General features: G+C 37.4%; 1 protein-coding gene across 1 annotated transcript; it reads right to left on the bottom strand.

The window, feature by feature from the left end:
* Positions 1-1,129: 1,129 nt before the first annotated feature.
* Gnrhr (gonadotropin releasing hormone receptor) lies at positions 1,130-17,094 on the bottom strand. The gene is made up of 3 exons (XM_087908733.1): positions 16,537-17,094; positions 6,230-6,446; positions 1,130-4,402 (listed from the first exon to the last, which is right to left on the bottom strand). The coding sequence occupies exons 1-3, from the start codon at positions 17,056-17,058 to the stop codon at positions 4,158-4,160; spliced, it is 984 nt and encodes a 327-aa protein (XP_087764859.1). The 5' UTR covers positions 17,059-17,094; the 3' UTR covers positions 1,130-4,157.
* Between the last annotated feature and the right edge of the window lie 5,000 nt (positions 17,095-22,094).

Raw genomic sequence — 22,094 nt, 5'->3', positions numbered from 1 at the left:
ATACAGGCTATAAACAAAATAAATGAATTCTAAAAATATCTTATATATCAAAATGTAATTTATTTCTGATAACCATGTAGATTCTGAGATGGACTTACTAATGGAATCCCTAACTCAGTTCTGTTATTTACTACTTGGACTATAGTGTTTAGGATACTTACAACTCAATTATGCAAGGTATTATTTGCTGTGGAACAATCGTTCTGTTCATTGTGAAGATGTGTTGCTCTTATTGTGAATAAAGAACTGACTGGCCAATAGCTAGGCAAGATTTTCGGGTAGGGAAGAACACTAGGAAGAAGAAGGGTGGAGTCAAGGGATTGTGAAGAGACAAAGAAGAAGCAGGAGATGAATATGCCAAACTGAAAAAAGGTACTGCCACATGGCAGAGTGTAGATGAGAAATATGGGTTAATTTAAATAGTAAGAGCTAGTTAGTAATAAGCCTAAGTCATTGGCCAAGCATTGGCCAATATTAGTAAGTCTAGTTAGTAATTGTTAGTAAGTTAGTAATTGTTAGTAAGTCTCAGTGTGGTTATTTGGGAGCTGAGACAGAACTGACTGCTGGAATCAGTGAGTCTCCCCCTACACTTGTTCTAACAGTCTGAAAATGAATTGATACAATCTTTGCTTAATTATTATTTGGTCTGCTTAACTTCTTCAAGAAATTGAATTACTTAAAGAAATGCAATTTTTAGCAAATTCAATAGTCTAAATAAAAGAGAAGAAATAAATTGTTGTCTTAATTATCTAAAATATTGGATTTATTTTCCATAACATTTCCTTTCTACTAAAAACCTTCATCTTATATAATAATATAATACATGAATGTAATATCATATTTGAAATACTCTGTTGAGTGATAGTGATATAACTTTCAAAGGACATGTTTAAAATTGACACTGTGAACTTTAATTTAAATCCGTATCTATATCTATGAACCACAATATTGACATATTGTGATTTTCCCAAACATACTAAACCTTAAAAGTTTAGATGTTTAAAAGAAAAATTAAACATAATGAAGTTTCAATTATAACATTTGCATGTATGTATAAGAACATGTATATAAACAAACAAATACAGTTAGATATATTTTATTTAGTAATTTTCACATATCAAGCTGAGATTATTAAACTTTTTTGTACTTTTCTTGACAATCTGGTTTAGTTGGGAATTTTTTTCTTTGGATATTAAGAGTTAATGTCTAAAATAATACAAACAGAACTGATACAAAAATACATTGACATATAATTTTATTCATGGGCTTCATAAGTTAGCCCTCTGTATCTAGATAGTCCTTAGCAAATATATCTTTAAAATGCCCAAGGCAATACCTGACTACAAGAGTTTCTTGAATACTTACAAAACCAGCTGAGAGACATACATTTTACACAGAGATGTACTAAAGCCCTTAGGTTTACCTTGTACATATATATCATTTTTGCTTTAAATACAGAGGTAAGATTTATTATCATTTTAGGAGTAAGTATCTTATGAAGATATTTGTTATACATTGGTATTGAAATTTAGCTATGTCCTGGTCCTGTGTCGTCTATACAGTCTTAGCATGACTCCAAGTGTAAACTTTTAGCATAAACTTCAGCACATGGAAAACTTTGAGCTCCACTCAGTTGACTATAGAACTCTATCTGTGATTTCTATGAGTTATTTTTAATAGAAAGTATGATTAATAAGAAGATAAAAAGAGAATTTTGGAAAATAAAGTGGGATCTGAAAAAAAAAATTTACACTATTGTAAAGCCTAAAGTAGAAAATAAGAAAGGGAAGGGAAGAAGAAATTTGTCATTGGTCAGTGATTTACTTTCCATAACCACACATAGCCTAGTGGATTTGCAAGTTACTCTCATGTTTTCTATTCTGTTACACAGTTCACATCAGTTCCTACTAGATAATTATTTAAATTAAGTTCTTATACTTTCTCACCAAGCGAGTATGGTCCTCCCATTCTGCATGAAAAAGGTGAACCAGACCTGAGTGTGGTGATGTATGTGGCACTGTGCAGACATATTTTGGGAACTGTAGTTTTTTAGTAGTAGGTGTTGGTTTCACAATTATAGTTTTATTTTTCCTTTCTCCCCTCTCATAGTCTCTGCTGTTGTCCTTGATCTGTTTAGGGGAAAATTGTATGGTTTCTTGCCTTGAGTTTCTTTCCCATATCAAACTTCCACTTTTTGTTTGTATATTTCCTTGATTTTTTTTATCGACTTTATTCATTTGTGGGAAATAATTTGTAGGATAAAGATAAGGAGATAAACAAGAGTTCCACCATATTATTAAAAATGGGTTTTGTATTTTGCTTGCAAGGTAATTAGTATATGCATTTTCTTTATTGTATTAAATCAGTATTTATGGCAGTCAGTCAACATATATTGTTTAGTCTAAGGAATATTTTAATAGCGTATGATAAGATCTATCCCCTTTAAAGACCTTTGTTGTGTAGTGGTTTGCCCCACTCTGCAGCATGTGAATGGGATTAATCTATATCATATAAACAATCTTGCCAGACTGGTGGGATTGGTTGCTAAATAAGAATAAAAATGCTTTTGAAGCCAAAGAGAAAATTGGGTCTTTTAATCGTGGGAGTTGAAAGTAGACCTATGGCCATGATTCTGTTGCCCTGTGCTCTAGGCGCTGTGATAGCATCAGTCCCTTACGGCTGCTGACGTATAGACAGTCATTCTACTGTCTCCATGCCATAGGTGTTAGGAAAGCACTGGTCTGTTGTTGCTGCTGACCTACGGTCAGTGATTCTACTGTCTCCATGCTGTAGGTGTTGTGATGTCAGCAGTCTGCTATTGCTGCTGACGTGTGGGTGTGATTCTACTCTCTTCTTGCCACAGGTATTGGGACAGCATTCAGTCTGTTGTTGCTGCTTAGTCCCTTTGAGAAAAAACCTCCCTAAACCATGCTGATGTTATGAGCATGTTGTTGCCGTTGGCCATGCCAGAGGAACAGTGAGGTGCAGTTGACGTTCCAGGTGTCAGCCAGCAGAAGGGAATCTTCTGATGGGTCCATCTCGTTTAGGTGAGGTCACGGGACTGCCGACCCTGAATGTCTTTTGCTTCTGCTGTGCCTTTATGTGTTTGCTGCAGCTCTGTTTCCCTGTTTCTAGCATGGTGTGAGTGGACGTGGGAAGCTCTCCACAGCTCGTAATATAGTGTGTTTATCTCTTGGAAACTTCCCATTCTACTCGGTGTTTTTACCTGTGGATTGTCAAGAAGATGACCCCTCCCTAAACTGTACTAATTTGATAACAATGACAACTTATACAGAGTTTTGATGAATAAATATAAATACAAGGAAATGTTTCATAGCCAAGGTCTGTGAGTCTCACCTAAGGAGCTGGGTGGACTGTCGCTCAAGTTAATGACTAACAATTGAGTCCAGCTAGTTTAAATTCTTTTAACCTTAATGTCAGGAGATGTGTTCACAGGTCTGAGAGCGCATCACAGCTGAAACAAAGCTGTGAAAATAACAAAGTTAGACTAAGATATTTTTGTGGAATAACTTTGAGGTGAAAAACCCAAGAAGACTGGTTGAATGCGGAAAAGCACATGGTTGAATGCGGAACTCTTTAAGGTCAGGGAACAAGAATAAAACAGCCCAGTTATTACTGGCTGCTGTGCTCTCCTTGCTAGGTTTGGTTGATGACCAAAGATGATGATTAATTCTGTATACCTATTTCTTCTTTTAGTCTCCTGATATTAAAAAAAAAACTCTTGATAAGTTGATATGCACTCTAAAGATTTAAAGTAGAACTGACTGATTCTTTCTCATTTATAAAGGTTAAGTTTGTGATTCCTTTAAGATTCCTTTAATTCATATAAGATTACCTTTTAAGATAAGCAATAATGTAATTGTCCCTTTCTGTGTAACTGCAAAATGCAGCCTGCCAGTAAAAGACCTGACAAGAACACCTTGTTTGCCCAAATAGTTAATCTGTAACAAGTTGCTTGGGTATGAATATATGTTCTTGGAATTGTTTGTAAAATGTTTAATCATGTAAAGGGTATGGAAAACAAGCTGATTTTTACTGTTTTTTTTTTGTATTCATTGTAATCATTCACTTGAAAAACAGAATGTAACTTCATTGAAATTCCTATATTGCCTGAAAAAACTTGTGTAGTCACCCAATTACAAAGAGAAATATCCATATATAAGTGGGTCAAAGCATGGGTTTAGAAAAGCGAAGAGAAAGAAGAAGTGATTAACAGGATCTGACACCCTGTTTAACATTTCAGGATCAAACCAGTACCAAATTCCTAGGACATAATAGGGAGTCCAGCAGACAATGAACGAGGTGGCAAACGCGACTGTCATCTTTAGCGTTCTCAGCCGTGCTCTTGGGATGTTATTCTTGGATTGATTCAGCTGCAGTTCTATTACATAAAGAAAAAGAGTAAGTGTTTAAAGTCAGCTTCCTCACGAAACCAAAATAATAAAAATGAAAGAAAGATTCATTAATTCTACAACTCCAATAATGATAACTTACTTAAAAAGACTCTTATACTACCCCAACCAGGTGTGGAAATGCTCTTCTACAATACTCCTACTGAGGGAGCAAAGGCAGAAGCTAGTCTCGGCTATGTAAAGAATCTGTCTCAGCAGAGCAACAAATAGACTTTTAGACCAGGGTTTCCTTTAGGAAAGAATGGAGAGAAGGATTTGAAAAACGGTGGTAGTTTGCCGTATTCTAGATATTAGATATTTGGTGTATTAGTTCAGAAGGAGCACATTTTCAGTGCTTATCCTGAGTTTTAATGGAATAATTATCCTTTCTTCCTTTAAAAATGTTTTTATTTGTATTTGCTCACTATACACAACAATAACTTATACATTCAATACATATACATGGCTATATCCAAATACCATATATATCTGTATGTATGTATGTATGTACGTACCTATCTATCTATCTATCTATCTATCTATCTATCTATCTATCTATCTATCTATCTGTTATTTGGATCATCCCCTCCTCCATAGCTGCCTTGGCTCCTTACTCCTGTCTCTTCTTCCCGGCCAGTCCCATTTCAACTTTCATGCTTCCTTCCTTTTTGAATGACCTAATGAATTTCAATAAATTTGCTTATAGAAATAATAGCATCTTAAGAAGTGGCTACACCACTGAAGAAATTGTCTCTCCCATTCCTGATCAATTATTAGCTGTGCATAAGTCTTCAAGAAGGTATGGAGACTTTTGAATCTCTCCCCTCTACCCTTGCTTGTTTTGTTCTGTGGCCGAAAATGAGACCATGAGATGTCGTTAGCAGATATCATTAAAATTGAATATATTATAAAAATATTATTCCAAGAGGTGATTGTGAATTATTAAATTACCTAAAATTTATGAATTCCTCGACACAGTATCTAATACACTACCTCTCTGTCTAAGTGTTGCTATTTAAATATTGTTTGTTAGTACAGCTGGCCCTATTGGTGTGAGTGTGAGTGAGTAGGCTGGATCTGGTGACGTGAGAGCAGGCAAGTAGGCTGGATCTGGTGACGTGAGAGCAGGTAAGTAGCCTGGATATGATGACCCGAGAGCAGGTAAGTAGGCTAAATCTGGTGACCTCAGAGCAGGAGAACTGGCTCTGCTCCTTGTTGTAGGCTGCATTGGGTGAGTTAGCCTATGCTGTGATGGAAAACCTTGCCTGTGTAGAGATGTGGAAAAGCTTGTGGGCCAACCAACCTAGCTACCACCTAATCCGGGGCTTGAGTTGGCCTACCCAAATATCCACCTCATTTATTAACTGTTGGAGCATGGATGGGGATGAACCTCCAGATCCAAAATAACAGGATCTCCAGGACACAGGACAACAACAGGATACCCAAAGCAGAGCCCCAGAGAGAGCCCATTGTCAGTGGTGTAGAAGCCAGAGGCCTCCAGCCAGACCAATGACTCCTGGCAAGGAACACTTAAAAGTAAAGATGAATGAAGTAAAGGGTAAACTGTGGGACTCAAAGGGACACATTACAGCTTCTATGACAAGATTCTTCTCTCTCTTGTTCTGTTTGTTTAGTTTTGTTTTTCTTTTAAAATTTTGGTTTTGCTTTGGGGGAAAGTTGCAAGAGCAGGGAGTGAATGTGAGGGGATGAGGAAATGTGTGGGATAGGAATGGATGATGGGAAATCCACAAAGACGCGACAAAAGCTAAGAAATATTGAATGCCTGCAATTATTGAGAAAATCTAGGGAGTACGTACTGCGTGGGTTTTGTTGAAGAACCCGAGTGAGGGTGAAGATGATTTTGGCGTTGCACACGAGCATGATGAGAAGGGGGAAAATGAAGAGGCAGCCGAAGGTGAAAAAGTTGTAAAAGGCTTGGTGCCACCATCGTGGAAAACTGCAATGTGTCACACACTGAGAAAATACTGCATGCCCAGAGCCATCTTCTAGGTAGATCATCCTGAAAATATATAACTGTGGAAAAAAAAAACAAGAAAAACTTTATGTGTCTTTTCCCAAAAGTGTTCCTTCTCTTGCGCCGCTTTTCTCCGACCTAAAACAATTTTTAAGTTCCTTGATATTTTGACCATTATATTGAAAGGTGTGAGTGAGGTTTGCTTGAAGTACGTTTGTGTTAGTTTGGATGACCTGTAGGACTCTGTAATTGGTGGAACTATTTCAGCCTTGAAAAACAGCGTACACTTAAAGACTTACGCCTCACTTGCACTTCCAGTTCTCCTATAGTTATGCCGAGCAGTCTTGTCGAAAGTGATTATGTTCATTCAATATCAACTGTGTTTAAAACTGTGTCTTTTAGACTGCATCCATAAACATACACATTAGATTTGCTTTAAACATTGAAGGTCTAATAATATGCTATACTTTTTCAAGTGGTCAAAATGTGTGAATGGTTTAGAGACTGCTACCCTGGTAATATTGAGTGGGAGACAGACATGAGGAGTGGCATTGGAAGAAGGGTGGTAAAATATAAGCCCCATTCATGTTTCTCATATCCTGAAGAGTTAGTATAGAACCGAGTACCATATGTCAACACAACACTTCGGTTATAAAAATAAAAAGTTTTAACTGGCTGACAGCCATGAGTTCAATCATGAGTGTCACCCTGAGCAGTCTCAGGAAGAAGTCAGCACTGAGGCAAGCAAGACAACTACCATTGTATCTCGTTGGCTGTATCTCCTGGGATAAGAAAGCCCCTTTGGGTTTAAACACCATTAACTAAGGCTCCTGGGAAGCTTCCCACATGTATCCCCTAAAGTTGTGCTTCCGTCCTCAAAAGACCTCAGCTTCATCAAGCTCTTTGACTTCGTCTTTTGGTCACCCCACGCCCTGTATGTGTCTGTGTATTCCTTTCTCTACCGAAAAGATCCAACACTCATTGAGTATTATCCAATAGACAAAGTACAGTTTGTTCTTCAGTTGACTGTGCCGGAGTCTAGAGCTGTTCAGAGAAGACCTGAATATAAAGGAGAGACTAATTAGTTCACTGATTAGTTGGGTAAGTCGGAGAAAGTTTAATCATCAAAATACAAGAAGGAAACTAATAAAAAGTGATGATAAAAGCAGAATGTGGTGGCACATTCCTTTCATCCCAGCATCAGCAGCCAGGTAGACAAATGTCTGTAAGTTCCAGGCCAGCCAAAGCTATACAGCAAGATCCTGTTTTAAAACAAACAAACAAACAAACACAGTGATAAACTATCAAATAAAGCAAGTATTCATGAATCCTTGTGGATATAAATTATACAACCACAAAATGAGCATAATTAAGAGCATTTCCTTAATATAGAATGTTAACTAATAAAGTAAAGGGGGAAAAAGTGGAGTTTTTTTGGCTAATCTCTATAATGCTATTAACTGACTGCAGCAAAATTCACCAAGAGTTGGTAAAAATAATCAGTGTAAGCTTGAGAATAGGACAGTGAAAAACATCAAAGTATCTACCTACTAGGCACTTACTCATCATAAAGAGTAAAATAACTTTATAAATGAAGAGATATCCATGCAATTAACATTATAGATAATGGGACCAATTGACATCATTTGCTTTCTTAGACAGTGCATTGAGATGAACCCAGTATCACGTCATTAGTATGTTGAATTAAGATACACCTCCGAAAAAGCCTAAGATAAACCTAAGCTGAGGAGTGGTTTACAAATTGCTGATCCACTTCAAAAATGTCAATCTTATGAGACATGGAGGAAGACAAGAATGGTTCCAGCAAAGGAGATTTAGGTGACAGCATTGTAACCACTATATAACTTTGGGTTTGCTTTCGTTAAAAGGGCAGAAATTGGGGAAGGTCTAGGAGGAATTGGGGGAGGAAAACACATGATAAAAATATATTGCATAACATTTTTTTACTTATCTTTTTAAAGGGCAGAAAATTAGACGACAAATGCAATTTCAGTAGGGTACGTGGATTAAGTGATAGCATCCCATTAACGCTAATTTTCTGATTTTGATGCACCTATTGTTGGGTATATGAGATCTCTCAAACAAGTTCAGACTGGTAAAGAAATGCCTTATCTCCAACTTTTTTTTAAAAAAATAAAGATCTATTTATTTATTTATTATTTTATTCATTTATACAGTATCCTGCCTGTAGGCCAGAAGAGTGCACCAGATCATCATAGATGGTTGTGAGCCACCATGTGGTTGCTGGGAATCAAACTCAGGACCTCTGGAAGAGCAGTCAGTGCTCTTAACCGCTGAGCCATCTCTCCAGCCCTTATCTCCAACTTTTAAAGAACTCAAAAAACATTTAGAAAAGCCTGGGTGGTAGTGGTGCTCTCCTTTAATCCCAGCACTCGGGAGGCAGAGGCAGGTGGATCTCTGTGAGTTTGAGGCCAGCCTGGTCTACAAGAATTAGTTCCAGGACAGCTAGGTCTGTTGCACAGTGAAACCCTGTCTCAACAAAACCCAACATAAGTAAATAAGTAAATAAATAAATAAAAACTCAAAACCAAACCCAAAAACCATTTAGGAGTGAAGACAACCCTTGTAGTTTGAGAGAGCCCCTCACAGGCTCATATATTTGCACGCTTCCTCCTCAGTTGAACTGCTTGGAAGGACTAGGAGGTGTGTTTGCACTGGAGGATGCTCTCTCTCTCTCTCTCTCTCTCTCTCTCTCTCTCTCTCTCTCTCTCTCTCTCTCTCTCTCTCTCTCTCTTCTTCTCAGCTACTGCTCCAGCACTGTGCCTGTTTGCTTCCTGCCACAATGATCATGGACAAACCTCTAAAACTATAAGCAAGACCCCCAAATCAATGCTTTCTTTGATCAGAGTTGCCTTGGTCATGGTGTCTCTTCACAGCAATGGAACAGCAATTAAAACAACAGCAAACAAGAAAGTGCTAATATTGGTGATGGATGGGTTAAAGGTATCTAAGAAAACTTTGTATAGTTCTAACAACTTTGATCTGAAATCAAAATCTTTTAAAATGTTATCTTTGTAGTGAGGGGCTGCGGGCAGGCCTGCTTTTTATCCTGTGGTTTTTAAAATCCTGTGGTTTTTAAAATCCTGTGGTTTTTAAAATCCTGTGGTTTTTAAAACTTTAAAAACCACAACCACAACCTATCAATGAAAATATTGTAAGTAATTTTCAAGAATAAATTCCAGGACTGGCATGTTGGTTCAGCCGTTACAAGTGCTTGCTGTTCCTCCAGAATGCCTGAGTTTGGTTTCCAGCACCCAAGTAGGGTGGCTCACAGCTGCCTGTAGTTTTAGCTTCAGGAATCTAGTGCCCTCTTGTGGCCTCCATGAGCATTACCGCACACAAATAAGAGTCTTGAAAAACAAATAAACCAGTAAATAAATTGTAGTGACCCCTCATCCTTTTTCTCTGACTCATGAAACACATTTCTTATCTTGTTATTTCCTAGTATGTTCTGAAGAAACTTCATTTTACTGTACAACCTTATCCATAATAAAGGAAGAGGAGAATTTTTTTTTAATCTAAAGCAGCTAAATTTGAAACAAATACTTTTGTTATTATCAAATGATGACTAATAAATACTCTAATTTTTTTCCTCATTGAACAAGATATTTTAGTATACATAACAGTTGGTCCTGGATTTATCTGCTTTGGGAGGATATGGAATAGGTTTGGAGTGTGCTTATTTAAAAAGATTCTGAAATTTTTTTTTTTGGTAGAAAAAGAAACTTGTATCTTATATTTGCAATTACATTATTGATTTCTCAATTTGAGATCTTCTATCAAGTAGAAAAATGTAGTTTAAATTAATCCACTAGGGGGCGACAAAGGATCATACCATCAGTCTCAAAATCAAGAAACCCTAACAAGTCAGCTAACTTTAGTCTAAGATCCCGGTCAACTTTTCCCTGTCCCATACTTTCCAGCTTGACTTTATTTAAATTGTAGTTTTAAAGTAGATCAACACACACACACACACGCACACATGCACACACACACACAAACACACACACACATGCACACACTTGTCTTGTTCTTATCAGAGTTTATTTTGCCTTAACCAAGAGCATTGTTTCCCTTCTTTGATGATACTTCCTCCTACTTAGAATATGATATTTCATCCATATCTGGAAATTTGGCAAATGGATACCGTGGAGTTAATGTTACAATTTTAACACATGCTAGGTTGATTAATTTAAATAAAACCAGAAGGTCAGGAAAGCCCATGAGGATTCAGAATCTTACCCATAAATTAATTCACTTTAGCTTTGGCTCAGTTTGTTTTGTTTTCTGCACTGTGTTCATTTGAGTGGGTAACATAAGGATCCACTTTGCTTTCAGTGGTTCCTTTGTCCTTGGATTCTTTCTTCAATTTCTGTTTACTTTTCCTCCTTTATCCATGACTCTTGTTCTTATCAGTATTTGTTTCATTTTTCCATAATCAAGAACACTCTGTTTCCCGTCTTTGGAAGCAATTGAAGACATTTATTTATTAGCTTATGATCTTCTATCCATACTTTACCAATACAACTATAGCACAGACTAAATTTTCTTAAATGTAATCAGCTTCAGTTTTTCCAGCTATAAAGCAGAGATCATAACACAATCTTCCTTTCATTCATGTCATGACAACTTAATTGTTTTATGCAAAACCCCTGGAATAGTGCCCACAAAGCTAACGCTGGATAAATTCCAGTCATCATTATTATAAAAATTGAGGCGCACAAATTTTCCTTTTATCCATAAATATTTAGTCATACATTAATAAACACATACTATACCCCCCATATATACATTTGCTACTTTAAGCTTTTCTTTCCTATGGGATAGAATTGCCCAATGTAGTAGAGTTTAGTAGTTAAAACCTCTGGGTATAAGCGGCCCATGAATGCTTGTGGGCACCATTCCCAGATCCCTGACCTTAGAATGTCAACTACTGAGTTAGTCCTGTGTGCTCACTGTCCATGCACTGGACATTAATTGCGGGAACAACCGATGCAAAGCCCTGAGCCACAAAGGGAACTCCAGGTTTCTAGTGTCTGGGTTGGTTTTAGTCAGTCTGTAAGGCCTAGACTATCCAGTATTGGCAAGGGTGACCTTTGGCATCTCATTCTTTGTCTCCATCTCCCAGCTGTCGAGATTACGGGTATCACACACATACAGGTTTGGGTTTTGGTAAGCAGAGAAACTGGAGTCCAGGACAGGGCTCAGGCCAAAAGGCAGGTTTGTCTACTCACAAAGAGGACTGTGGACATATGCTGAGGCCTCCAGAGGGTCTGCCCAGCCAGATTTGACGCCCGAGAACTCTGGTTCTGAGTGCTAAATCTCAACCAGAGTGTCACAGACTGTTTTAATCTTGATTCTTAGTTTTGATGTTCTCTTAGGAAAAATTGAAGGGCCAGGGAGTCTGTTGTGAGAGTTTGTCTTCTAGAAATGATAGGGTCACTGTTTCATGATACCTCAACAATAGAGCTGCATTAAAAACACCTGAAAATGGAATCGGTAGACACACAAAATGGAAGGGAAAAACTCATGAGTCTCACTCCTAGACAAAGAACTGCAGGCAATTAACAATCGAGAGGGGGAGCACTCGTCTTTACAAGGGATGAGCCCCCTAAGTGGTATCCAATACCAAGGAAGTGCTCATCCTTGAAATCATGTCTATCTATCTATCTATCTGTCTGTCTGTGTGTGTGTCTGTCTGTCTATCTATCTATCACCAAATGTACTAAGCAAGTTGTATTTGTATCTTTGCATGTGTATTTCTATATCCTATGAGCAAAGATCCCCATGCATATGCAATGTAATATAATTTTTATGCTTAGCTCTTAAGTATGTCTAATATTAATCAGGTTCTTAGAAATAGATGTGCAAATAGCTCTATAAATGAAATGGAGTTGTGTGATTTAAACCTTGTCTATAGGATTAACTGTTTTATATTGACATTTCCACTTATAAGACATGCCCTGGGCATCTCATTTAATCTTCATTGGCTCACTTTCTTCTTGTACAAAATAAGAATAATATACGTAATTTATAGTGTCGTAGGGAACGTTCTTGAAATATTGCATACAGAGACATTTGGCACAATTCTGACACATATTTTTATCTTCAACAATTATTTATCATGTCATTATTGTTGCTCTTACTGAGTCTAGCGTGCTACTACTGCGCTTTAAGCAATGTTTGGAGTATTGCTCATGGCAGGTTAGTATTTGTTGAATTTAAGCTGTTTGTCAAGTTCAGAAGTGCATTTTACTCAGTGAACTAGCTCATGTTGTCAAGGCAAGTCTCCACATGCTTCAAGCCATGCTTCCTTACTCCAAAAACTAAGGAGTGTCCTGTGTTCCTTGCCTACAGGCTTGTGTTAACTATAGACTTTAGAAGTTGTTTTGATACTGCTCCACATGAACAAGATAAGCCAGGAACACAAACCCTTCCTGCGACTCTGCACTCTGTGGTCTTAGATGACTCTCTTTTAGGAATGTGTTTTTAATTATGTTCAGCCACGCCTAAATTAGGAAATGTTTGGTCATAAATCTGAGCTCCTCCCCAAACTTGTTTGCTGGAATATCTTCTTCCCTGTCTCCCTTTTCTTTTTGTCCTCTTCAAACTTACTTTTAAAAATGGTAACTTTCAGACTTCTGTGATCATGTTCTCGCACAACTAGTGTTCAGTGAGTAGTGTAGCTTTGTGTGCCTTAAGAAAGTGTACATAACCTTATTATGAAGAGAAGAAAAAGGGATAGACAAACATAAATAATAACCCGATCTTTAAAATAAAAAATGATAGTTGGTAGTTTTATATATAATACTACCAATTCTTAACATGCCTTATGGATTTATATATTTTTTGTTTTGGGCCATCTAGCCATGGTAGCCCTGAATTTTTTTATCCCACCACCTTGCCACCTAGGTGCTGGTATTAAAAGAATACACTACCACACCAGACTTTTAATTACCCTTTTAAACTTAGTTAAGTGACATTCTCAAAGTCACATCCCTGAAAGGGGATGGCTAGCAGGCACAAAGCTTTGAGTTTGATCTCCATCATTATGTGAACTGCACGTGCTGTTACAGACCTATAATCCCTACACACAGAAAAGAGAGGCAGGAGGATCAGAAGTTCAAGGTCATCTTCTGCTACATAACTAATCTGAGGCCATCCTGGGTTACATAAGATCTTCTGTCAAACAAACGAAAAGATAAAGCCCACGAAGCGTTGCAGGGCATGTCAGCAGAGTTTGGGTCCCTGTTATCATCCACACCTCAGTTTCATCACATTATTGCTAAATGATTCAAAATTATTCTTTGTCTTGTTCTACTCTATTTGAACCTGCGTATATTTTGTTGAAATGTTTTTGTTTTAAAAAGTCACCTTAGGCCAGGCGGTGGTGGTGCACACCTTTAATTTCAGCACTCAGGATGCAGAGGTAGGCAGGTCTCTGTAAGTTCAAGGCCATCCTGGTCTATAAGAACTAGTTCCAGGACAGTTAGGGCTGTTACACAGAGAAACCCTGTCTTGAAACCCCCCCAAAAAGTTACTTTAGATTGAAATTATAATTATTCTATTTCACCCATGTAATTTTTACAAAATGTGATGTATCAAAAGTGTCACATTATGTCATATGGATATGCACAATTATTATTTGACAATTAAAATAAGTTTTAAATGCTATAGTTTTTTTCATTACATAGAACCTATAAAGACTATCAGTCTTTCTCACAAATTTAAGGCTTTTTGAGTATATCTAAGCCTTCTATAATTAAAGGTATTTTTCTCTTTAGCTTATAGATCAAGTATCTTATTGTTATGTCTTTAAAAATTAATTAATTATAATTAATTCATCAGTGCTTGGGACTGGACTGAAGGTTTTCAGGCAAGGATTATTGATGTGGGAGTCTCCTCTGTGTACTGTGATTACCATTAATGAATAAAGAAACTGCTTTGGACCTATAGCAAGGTAGAACTTAGGCAGACAGGGAAAGCTAGGCTGCATGCTGGGAAAAAGAAGGGCAGAGTCAGAAAGAAGCCATGGATCTGCTGCCTGAGACAATCACTGGGAACTTTAGCTGGTAAACCACTGCCATGTGATGATACACAAAATAATAGAGATGGGTTAGTTTAGGATATGAATTTAGCCAGAAACACGCTTAAGCTATTGGCCAAAGAGTATTGCAAATAATATGGTTTTCTGAGTGGTTATTTCGTGGACTGGGTGACCGGGAAGAATAAGCGCCCCTACCCACTACAGGTTATAACACTGAGCTGCATCCCAGTATTTTTCTGAGTTTGAGTTTCCATATAACCTCCGCTGGCCTTGAACTTGTTCTCCCCTGTCTCTGCATCTTCAGGGTGGAGTGAAAAGTATGTATCCCAATGTCTAGCATTGTTTTTAAATTGATAGCATAAACGAATAAAATTATACACACTAATAATTTTAATTTTGTATTCTGCTAAGTATCTATCCTATTAGGTTATAAATATTAATTTAATTTAGTACAACAAGCATACATTTCTACATGACAAACACAGTACCACATCGTACACTCTCAGCTCACAGAAAGAGGGGGTCTACCAATCCAGTTCCTCACTGTTCAGAGCTTCCAACCTTTCACTTCAACCAAACAAGCTTCTCACAAAAAGTATCTGTACCTTTTAGTCATCACTAAAAAAATATACATGACCGGTCGTTAGGTTTTCATTCCCTTAAACCTCTTATGATCATTTTATATTCAACTTACTTCTTGGTTTCTTATACTTGTGTACTTTAAGTCTTTAGTATCTACTTGTTTTACATACATTTTGCCTCCACAAAGAATGACACTCCCCTCCACCGGCCCCTGGCTGTTTTATTATTTCATTGATACCAGGTTGGTTCTGTACTGACTTAACTTGTGTTTATCTTTGAGAAAACTAACCAATAAGCATTGCTCATACTTTAAAGAAGAAAAACAGAAAATACACGAACATAAACCTTAGCTAGTAACCTCATTTCCAGAGACGTGCCTGGGAAACCTCGTCTTGGTTTGCATTGCCCATGCAAGAGTAATTGTGCTTTCCCCAGGTAAATAAAAGTCCTTCCATTTCCCCCCTTTCTTCTGCCATTTGGTACCTATTAATTAAATACCCCTTCTTGCAATTCAGTTAAGAAACGTTTATTTGGTGCCTTGCAAGGCTTAATGAATTCTGCACAGCTGTTTTGGTTTTACCAAAACACTTGGACAGTTTAGAATGTTTAGACAGATTCCTGGTTTTACAGGTACGCTTTTGCTGGATATTAAGAACTCTTACTTCTTATGATGTTCTTATACCCTGGTTTACCACACAGAGCATTAGACAGTAGAAAGTCAATTTATTCCTCTGTTAATGACAGGTTCTTTATTATTTGCAAGAATTTTGTCATGTTTTCTTCAGTAATCTGTTTGAAGAGTCAAATTCTGTAGGACAATTAGCCAAGAGCAACATAACAACAAAGATAATTCTTTCTAGGCTGCAGTGACAGAATTCTTAGTTTGTACATAATAAATCCCAAGTAAAAAAAAGTTTAAATATTTTCCACCCATGGAAGTTTCAAAGCTCTTAAGCGTTCTCTCAATTAACCATCAATTTCGTTTTGACCAGGGCAAAAGGAAAGACAGAAATTGAGCACAAAGAGGGTGAACCTGCAATCCCTGTGGTTTGGGAAGCTGTGGCAGGAGGATTTAAGTTTGAGAACAGCCTTGGCAACACATAGCAAGATACCTTTTCAAGTCTACAGAAGAGAGAGAAAGAATGAGAAAGAAGCAGGTGTTGGCATGTATTCAGTTGTGAGAAGAGGTTTTACGGGGCATTAACTATGCAGTACAGAAAATTCTAGATACTTTAATACATTATTTATCTAATGATCATGAAAGAATGTAGAATAGGCAATCACTCCATTATATGAATAAATCAACAGAACTTCAGAGCGGTTAAGAAGCTGGCATGAGAAGACAAAGTGGTCAGGGTTAAAGTCTTCTCTCTGACTTCCAGAGACAAGGTCTTAAAGGCCATGCAGCAGGTGCTTGCTTGACTCAAGGTTAGATACAAAATAACCATATCCACCCACGTTCAGGAGTAACGATTTACCTGTGGTCCCGCAAAGACAATACTGAGAATCCAGGCTAGGCCTATCATGGAGCGTTCGAGCTTCCTCTTGTTTTGTACAGCAAGGGGCCGAGTGATGGCCAGGGAGCGGTCCAGGCTAATCACTACCATCATGAAGGCTGGGGCATACATAGAGAAGAGCTTCAGGTAGCTGAGCACTTTGCAGAGGAACTCCCCAGCATGCCACTGCACCGTAATATTCCACATGCCGTCCAGTGGCATGACAATCAGAGTCTCCAGCAGGTTGGCTAAGGTCAAGTGCTTTAGGAGCACCTTCATTCTTGAGAGCTTTTTCCCGTTCTCCCTCTTCTGAGTCCACTTCTGCAGCTTCATCAAGAAAGACGCATTAAAGGCAGTAGAGAGGAGAAAAAGGAAGAAAGTCACTGTTACGCGGATCTTTCCAGATAAGGTTAGAGTTGGGAGCTTGCCCTGTATCAAAGGGATGGTGTTGTTGATGACCGAGCAGGGATTTTGGTCCTGCTCAAGAGAGGTGTTGTTAGTCATATTCCTCAAAGGCAGGCTTCAAGAGCAGAGTCTCTGTACCTCTGATGTTTTATCGTAACAGAACACAAAGCGCTGTTTTATTTCTGCCTTCTTTAGACAGAAACGTCACAGGGTTACTTTTATGTCAAATTTATTTTCCCTAAGATACTCTGGACTTAATGTGAAAGATCAAGGTGAACTTGTTTTGTGTGTTTGTAATCTAAAAGAGTGCTAACAGAAGAGGCCAAGCACATTCTGAAGGCCAAGTGTAATTGTACCACCTCAGCAGATGGCCTGTTTGTCAGAGTGTTTTATCGTAGGCGAAGGACACTTGAAGTCTAATTTTGAAGTTAAAAGTGACTCATATTATTTTTCAATTAACTTTAATGAATGCATTTTCTAAAAACTGTTGTGAATCGACAGGTGCCACATGAAATACAGAAAATAATTTAAAATTCCTGATCCAATTAAAAAAATCTGTTGTTTGAAGACCACATTTCTCTAAACAATTGTTTTTCTTTTTTATTTTGTTTTTTTTTTATTTGATGTCCTGACTATATCTTCTCCTCCCTTCTCTCCTCTTATTCCCTCCTCCTTTCTTCCCTCCACCTCCTGCCAACCTACCCCTCCTCTGCATTGGCTCAGAAAGGGGGCAGTCCTCCCCTGGGCATCAGAAAAACAATTGTTTTTCAGATAAACATTGCTGAGTAGTCACAAATTAGCATATATGTTAGCTTTAAACTGCCTTACACAAGGCATGAAGCTAGTACCTCAACAGTTACAAGCAATCTATTCTAATACAGATTAATTTAGATTCGTTTATTAATCATTTAAATTATCAGAATATCCATGCTGAAATTATAGTAAATTTATTTTTTGTCAATTGCCTTGATTTTATTATAGTGTAAACATTGTACTTGTTATGGTTAAACAAGATTGATAGGTAAATTAGATACAGGAGCAAAACTAGATACTTGCATAATTATTATAAATGAATTAATTGTGTAATATGATAAGTTATAACCCTACTTGTCATATAATCACCTCACATTGAGGTCTCTTAAAATCCTTCTGTATGTTACTTGATGATAATAATTTGCAATAGAAATATTGGTATGACTTTTATTGGAATTTCATAAGTCACAGTTTGTTGTTATCAGATCACCGACTGATCTGCTTCCATCACACCCAGAGCAGGGGCACTATTAGGACAAATGCAGCTGTTTTGGTTTAGGTGGTGCATTTTTATTGGTTTATTATTTTTTATCCTTTGCAGGTACTAAGGCAGTTTGTGAAATATTATACACACACATACACACACACATAATGAAGAAAATCATAAATCAAGGTAAGTTTTAGATATGTGGATGGGTTCATCAGAGAGGCAGTTAGAGCTAGGTGTGGAAAGCTTTTCAATAGGTCTAAGATGCTATCAGATAATAGTGTTAGCTTTTGGGTTAGTGGCAACCAGTTGCCTGCTTAGTCATTAGCCATCAGGAGGCTTTATGTATTGTTATAGGATGTGAGTTCTGCTAACATACAAACAAGGACAAGGAATGGATGCTCCGGGGCTAAAGGTAGCTGAACATAAGGTAATTAGTGCCGAGACCTCAACCTTTCAGCTTCTCCACATCACTGTGCTTTTAACCAGTCGGTCAGGCTTTGTAGATACAGCTTCTTTCTAGGAGTGAGAAATAGGCTTTTTAGAAAACTGCAATTCATCTATCTTATTTATTAAGCACAAGTGCCATGCAAACATGTGGTTGGCTCTCTTTGTTTATCGCAGTTAGGCTCTATCAACTTTTGGAAATACTGAATTAGTGAACATTAGCTATTATTCCTAGTGAAACAGAGTGAGGTCTTCTGAGCCAAGGCCGCTTGCCAAAGCCCTGGAAAAGCAGCTGATCTCATCAGAACCCCAAGCTGCTCTTCCTCGTAATGGTTTCCATGTGTAACAATTTACAGGCATATAAAAAATTCTTTTGCAGCTGTAGAGCGTGCCTTATCTGTAAGCTTAACATTTTCCTACCTTTAGGAAATATACAACCATGGATTTCTTGGGCTTTTAGCTTCATGTGAATATTCTTCACTACATTGAAAGACTAGACAACACAACCAAACACATAACAGTCATCACACAATGAATTAGGAATTTAGTCACCTCCCCGCAGCTTCATCACACAGAGCAAATCTCTCATACTTCTGGAGCAATCCGTCATGCACAGATGGAGGAATTTTGTGAATGAGAATTCCTGGAAAGAGCTGTGTCTGCATGGACTGATTGACTGATTAAAACTGCAGTAATGTGGAGAGGTTGTACTGTTGCAATCAAGAGACTAATTTCCTGTCTTGAACTACTTTGGTACCTCCCAATCCCCTGAAAGTTATTCCTTTTTCATTTCTCTGTTAGAACTAATGTCATTTGATGAATAGATATAAAAAAACTTTTGAAATTATGTAGCTTAGCTTCCACCAATCAAAAACACTAAGAATGCCATCAAGGCCTGTGGAAAAGCTTCCCCCATCTTGCGGTAGCCATTTCTCTGGTGTACCCACTGGTGGGTTTTAAACTTGTCTTGATTTATGAATTACTTTGTTCTGTAAAGCTATAAAACTTCATGAATCTTCTTACCTGTTGGAACATGGAATTTGAGGTAACCTAAGCTGAGTTCTTTGGACATGGTCATTCAAAATGGCTCCGGAATAAATTCTTATTTTCCTTTTAGGTGAGAACTGTGATCTTTTTTTTTTTTCCTTTGTACTCTGTAAAGATTTGTCCCTGTGATTGATTTAATAAAGAAGCTGACTGGCCATTAGCTGAACAGGATAAGGTTAGATGGGAGAGCAAAACTGAGAATGTTGGGAGGTTGAAGGGTGGAGTTTGGAGTCTTGAGAGCAGATGCAGGGAGAAGCAAGAAGGGCATGCCGAATTGAGGAAAGGTACCAAGCCATACGGCAAAGCATAGATAAGAAATCTGTGTTAATTTAAATGTTAGAGTTAGCTAGAAATAAGTCTGAGCTATTGGCCAAGCATTTGTAATTAATATTAAGACTTCCAGTGGCTATTTTACAAATATTTTAACTCTCCCAAGTATTCAACAGGGAGATGAAAACCAAAGGTAGCATGGCAGCCATCATGTGGCTCACCTTTGCTGGATCTTTGTGCATTGCTGGCCTTATGACTTCTGCCATTCCCATAGGATATGGCTCTGCCAACAAGTGAGTATATATCATGTTTGTCTTTCTAGGTCTGATTTTTTTCTAGTTTCATCCATTTGCCTGCAAATTTCATGATGTCCTTGTTTTTAATGGGTAAGTGATACTTTGCGTAAATGTACCACATTTTCTTTATCTATTCTTCAGATGAAGGACATCTAGATTGTTTCCAGTTTCTGGCTATTATGAATAAAGCCACTATGAGCATAGCATATGCCCTTGTGATAGGATGGAGGGTCTTTTGGGTGTATGCTAAGAGTAGTATAGCCACATTGATTTTCATAATGACTGTACAAGCTTGCATCCTCACCAGCAGGGGATTGGTGTTCCCTTTGATCCTCATCCTCTCCAGCATGAGCTGTTACTTGTGTTTTTGTTCTTAGCCATTCTGATAGGTGTAAGATAGAATCTCAAAGTCATTTTGATTTGCATTTTTCTGATGACAAAGTATGTTAAACATTTCTTTAAGTGTTTCTCAGGGATTTAAGATTCCTTTATTGAGAATTCTATGTTTATATCTGTGCCACATTTTTAAATTGCATTATTTGGTTTGTTGATGTATAGTTTCTTGAGTTCTTTATATATTTGGGGCATTAGCCCTCTATTGGATGTGGAGTTTATAGATATATTTTCCCATTCTGTAGGCTGCCATTTGGTCATATTGACAGTGCTCTTTGTCTTACAGATTTTTTTCAGTTTTATGAGGTCCCACCTATTGATTGTAGATCTTACCTGATTTTTAATAAGGAAGCCAGAAGTGCACAATAGCAAAAAGAAAGCATCTTCAACAAATGGCTCTGGTCTAACTATGTACATATAGAAGAATGCATATAGGTCCATATTTATCACCTTGCACAAAACTCAAGGGCTGTGGGATAGTGTATTTGTACTCTGTAAAGTTTTGCCACTTGTATTGGTTTCATAAAACATTGATTGGCCAGGCGGGAAGTGTAGGCGCAGTGACTGCATTAGGATAATTCTGGCTCAGTCTACAGTTGCAACCCAGATGCAGACAAAGCAAGATGAAAACACTGCACTGAGAAAAGGTACCAAACCATGTGGCTAAACATAGGTAAGAATTATGGGTAGATTTAAGTTGTAAGAGATAGTTAATAATAAGCCTGAGCTAATAGACCAAACAATTTATGATTACTATAAGCCTGTCTGTGTTTCCTTGGTACTGAATGGCTATAGGAGCAGGTGGGACAGAAACTTCTGTCTACCCTCAAGTCCAAGTATGTCAAAGACAAATATGAAGCTAGACACATTGAACCTGACTATTTTTTTCCTTTTAATTTCAGTCCAACATCTAAAAAAAGAGAGAGGTGATGATTTGGAAACAATACAGGATAGCAAGCAATAGTCTTTTTACAACTCCTTACCAATGACAAGGAAAGAGGAGACTAAACCAAGTCTTTCAAAGAAGAATAGATGAAAAATACCTGGTTAAAGCAGTTTTCATAGAAGCAACATAATATTGGATTAAAGGAATGGTGCGCTGACAACTGGGAAATATTACAAAGAACAATTTTATTCAGCTTTAAACAGGGAAATGTTAAAAATAAATGTGCTCCATTATAACAAAATATTTGTGCAAAAATACTTTGAAGACAAGGAACAAATCTTAAGAGAAATGCATATTTTAAAAAGAAATTTGATTATATACAACATTTAAAATGTCATATTTATTTGCATTTTCTGGAGGTGTACCTTGATATATTCTTAACTCAGTACAGATGTGTCAGGTGTAAATTGTAGGAATTATGTAATATTTCTGTAGATCAGATTCAAGAAAAATTGAAATCATCAATATATGAAATAAAGCATAAGCATAATGGATG

The sequence above is a fragment of the Myodes glareolus genome, chromosome 8 (assembly GCF_982192425.1).
Source record: "Myodes glareolus chromosome 8, mMyoGla1.1, whole genome shotgun sequence".
NCBI classification, from domain to species: Eukaryota; Metazoa; Chordata; class Mammalia; order Rodentia; family Cricetidae; genus Myodes; species Myodes glareolus.
Note: the sequence above shows the minus strand (reverse complement) of the source record. Positions and strands in the feature narration are given on the sequence as shown.

Excerpts from the sequence above, each read along its gene's own strand:
- Gnrhr (XM_087908733.1), bottom strand. The coding sequence starts at position 17,058 with ATGACTAACAACACCTCTCTTGAGCAGGACCAAAATCCCTGCTCGGTC. Across the intron at positions 6,447-16,536 it reads TTGTCTTTGCGGGACCACAG|TTATATATTTTCAGGATGAT; the intron begins GTAAATCGTTAC and ends TTTTTTCCACAG. Across the intron at positions 4,403-6,229 it reads TCTTCAACAAAACCCACGCA|AACTGCAGCTGAATCAATCC; the intron begins GTACGTACTCCC and ends TTTATGTAATAG.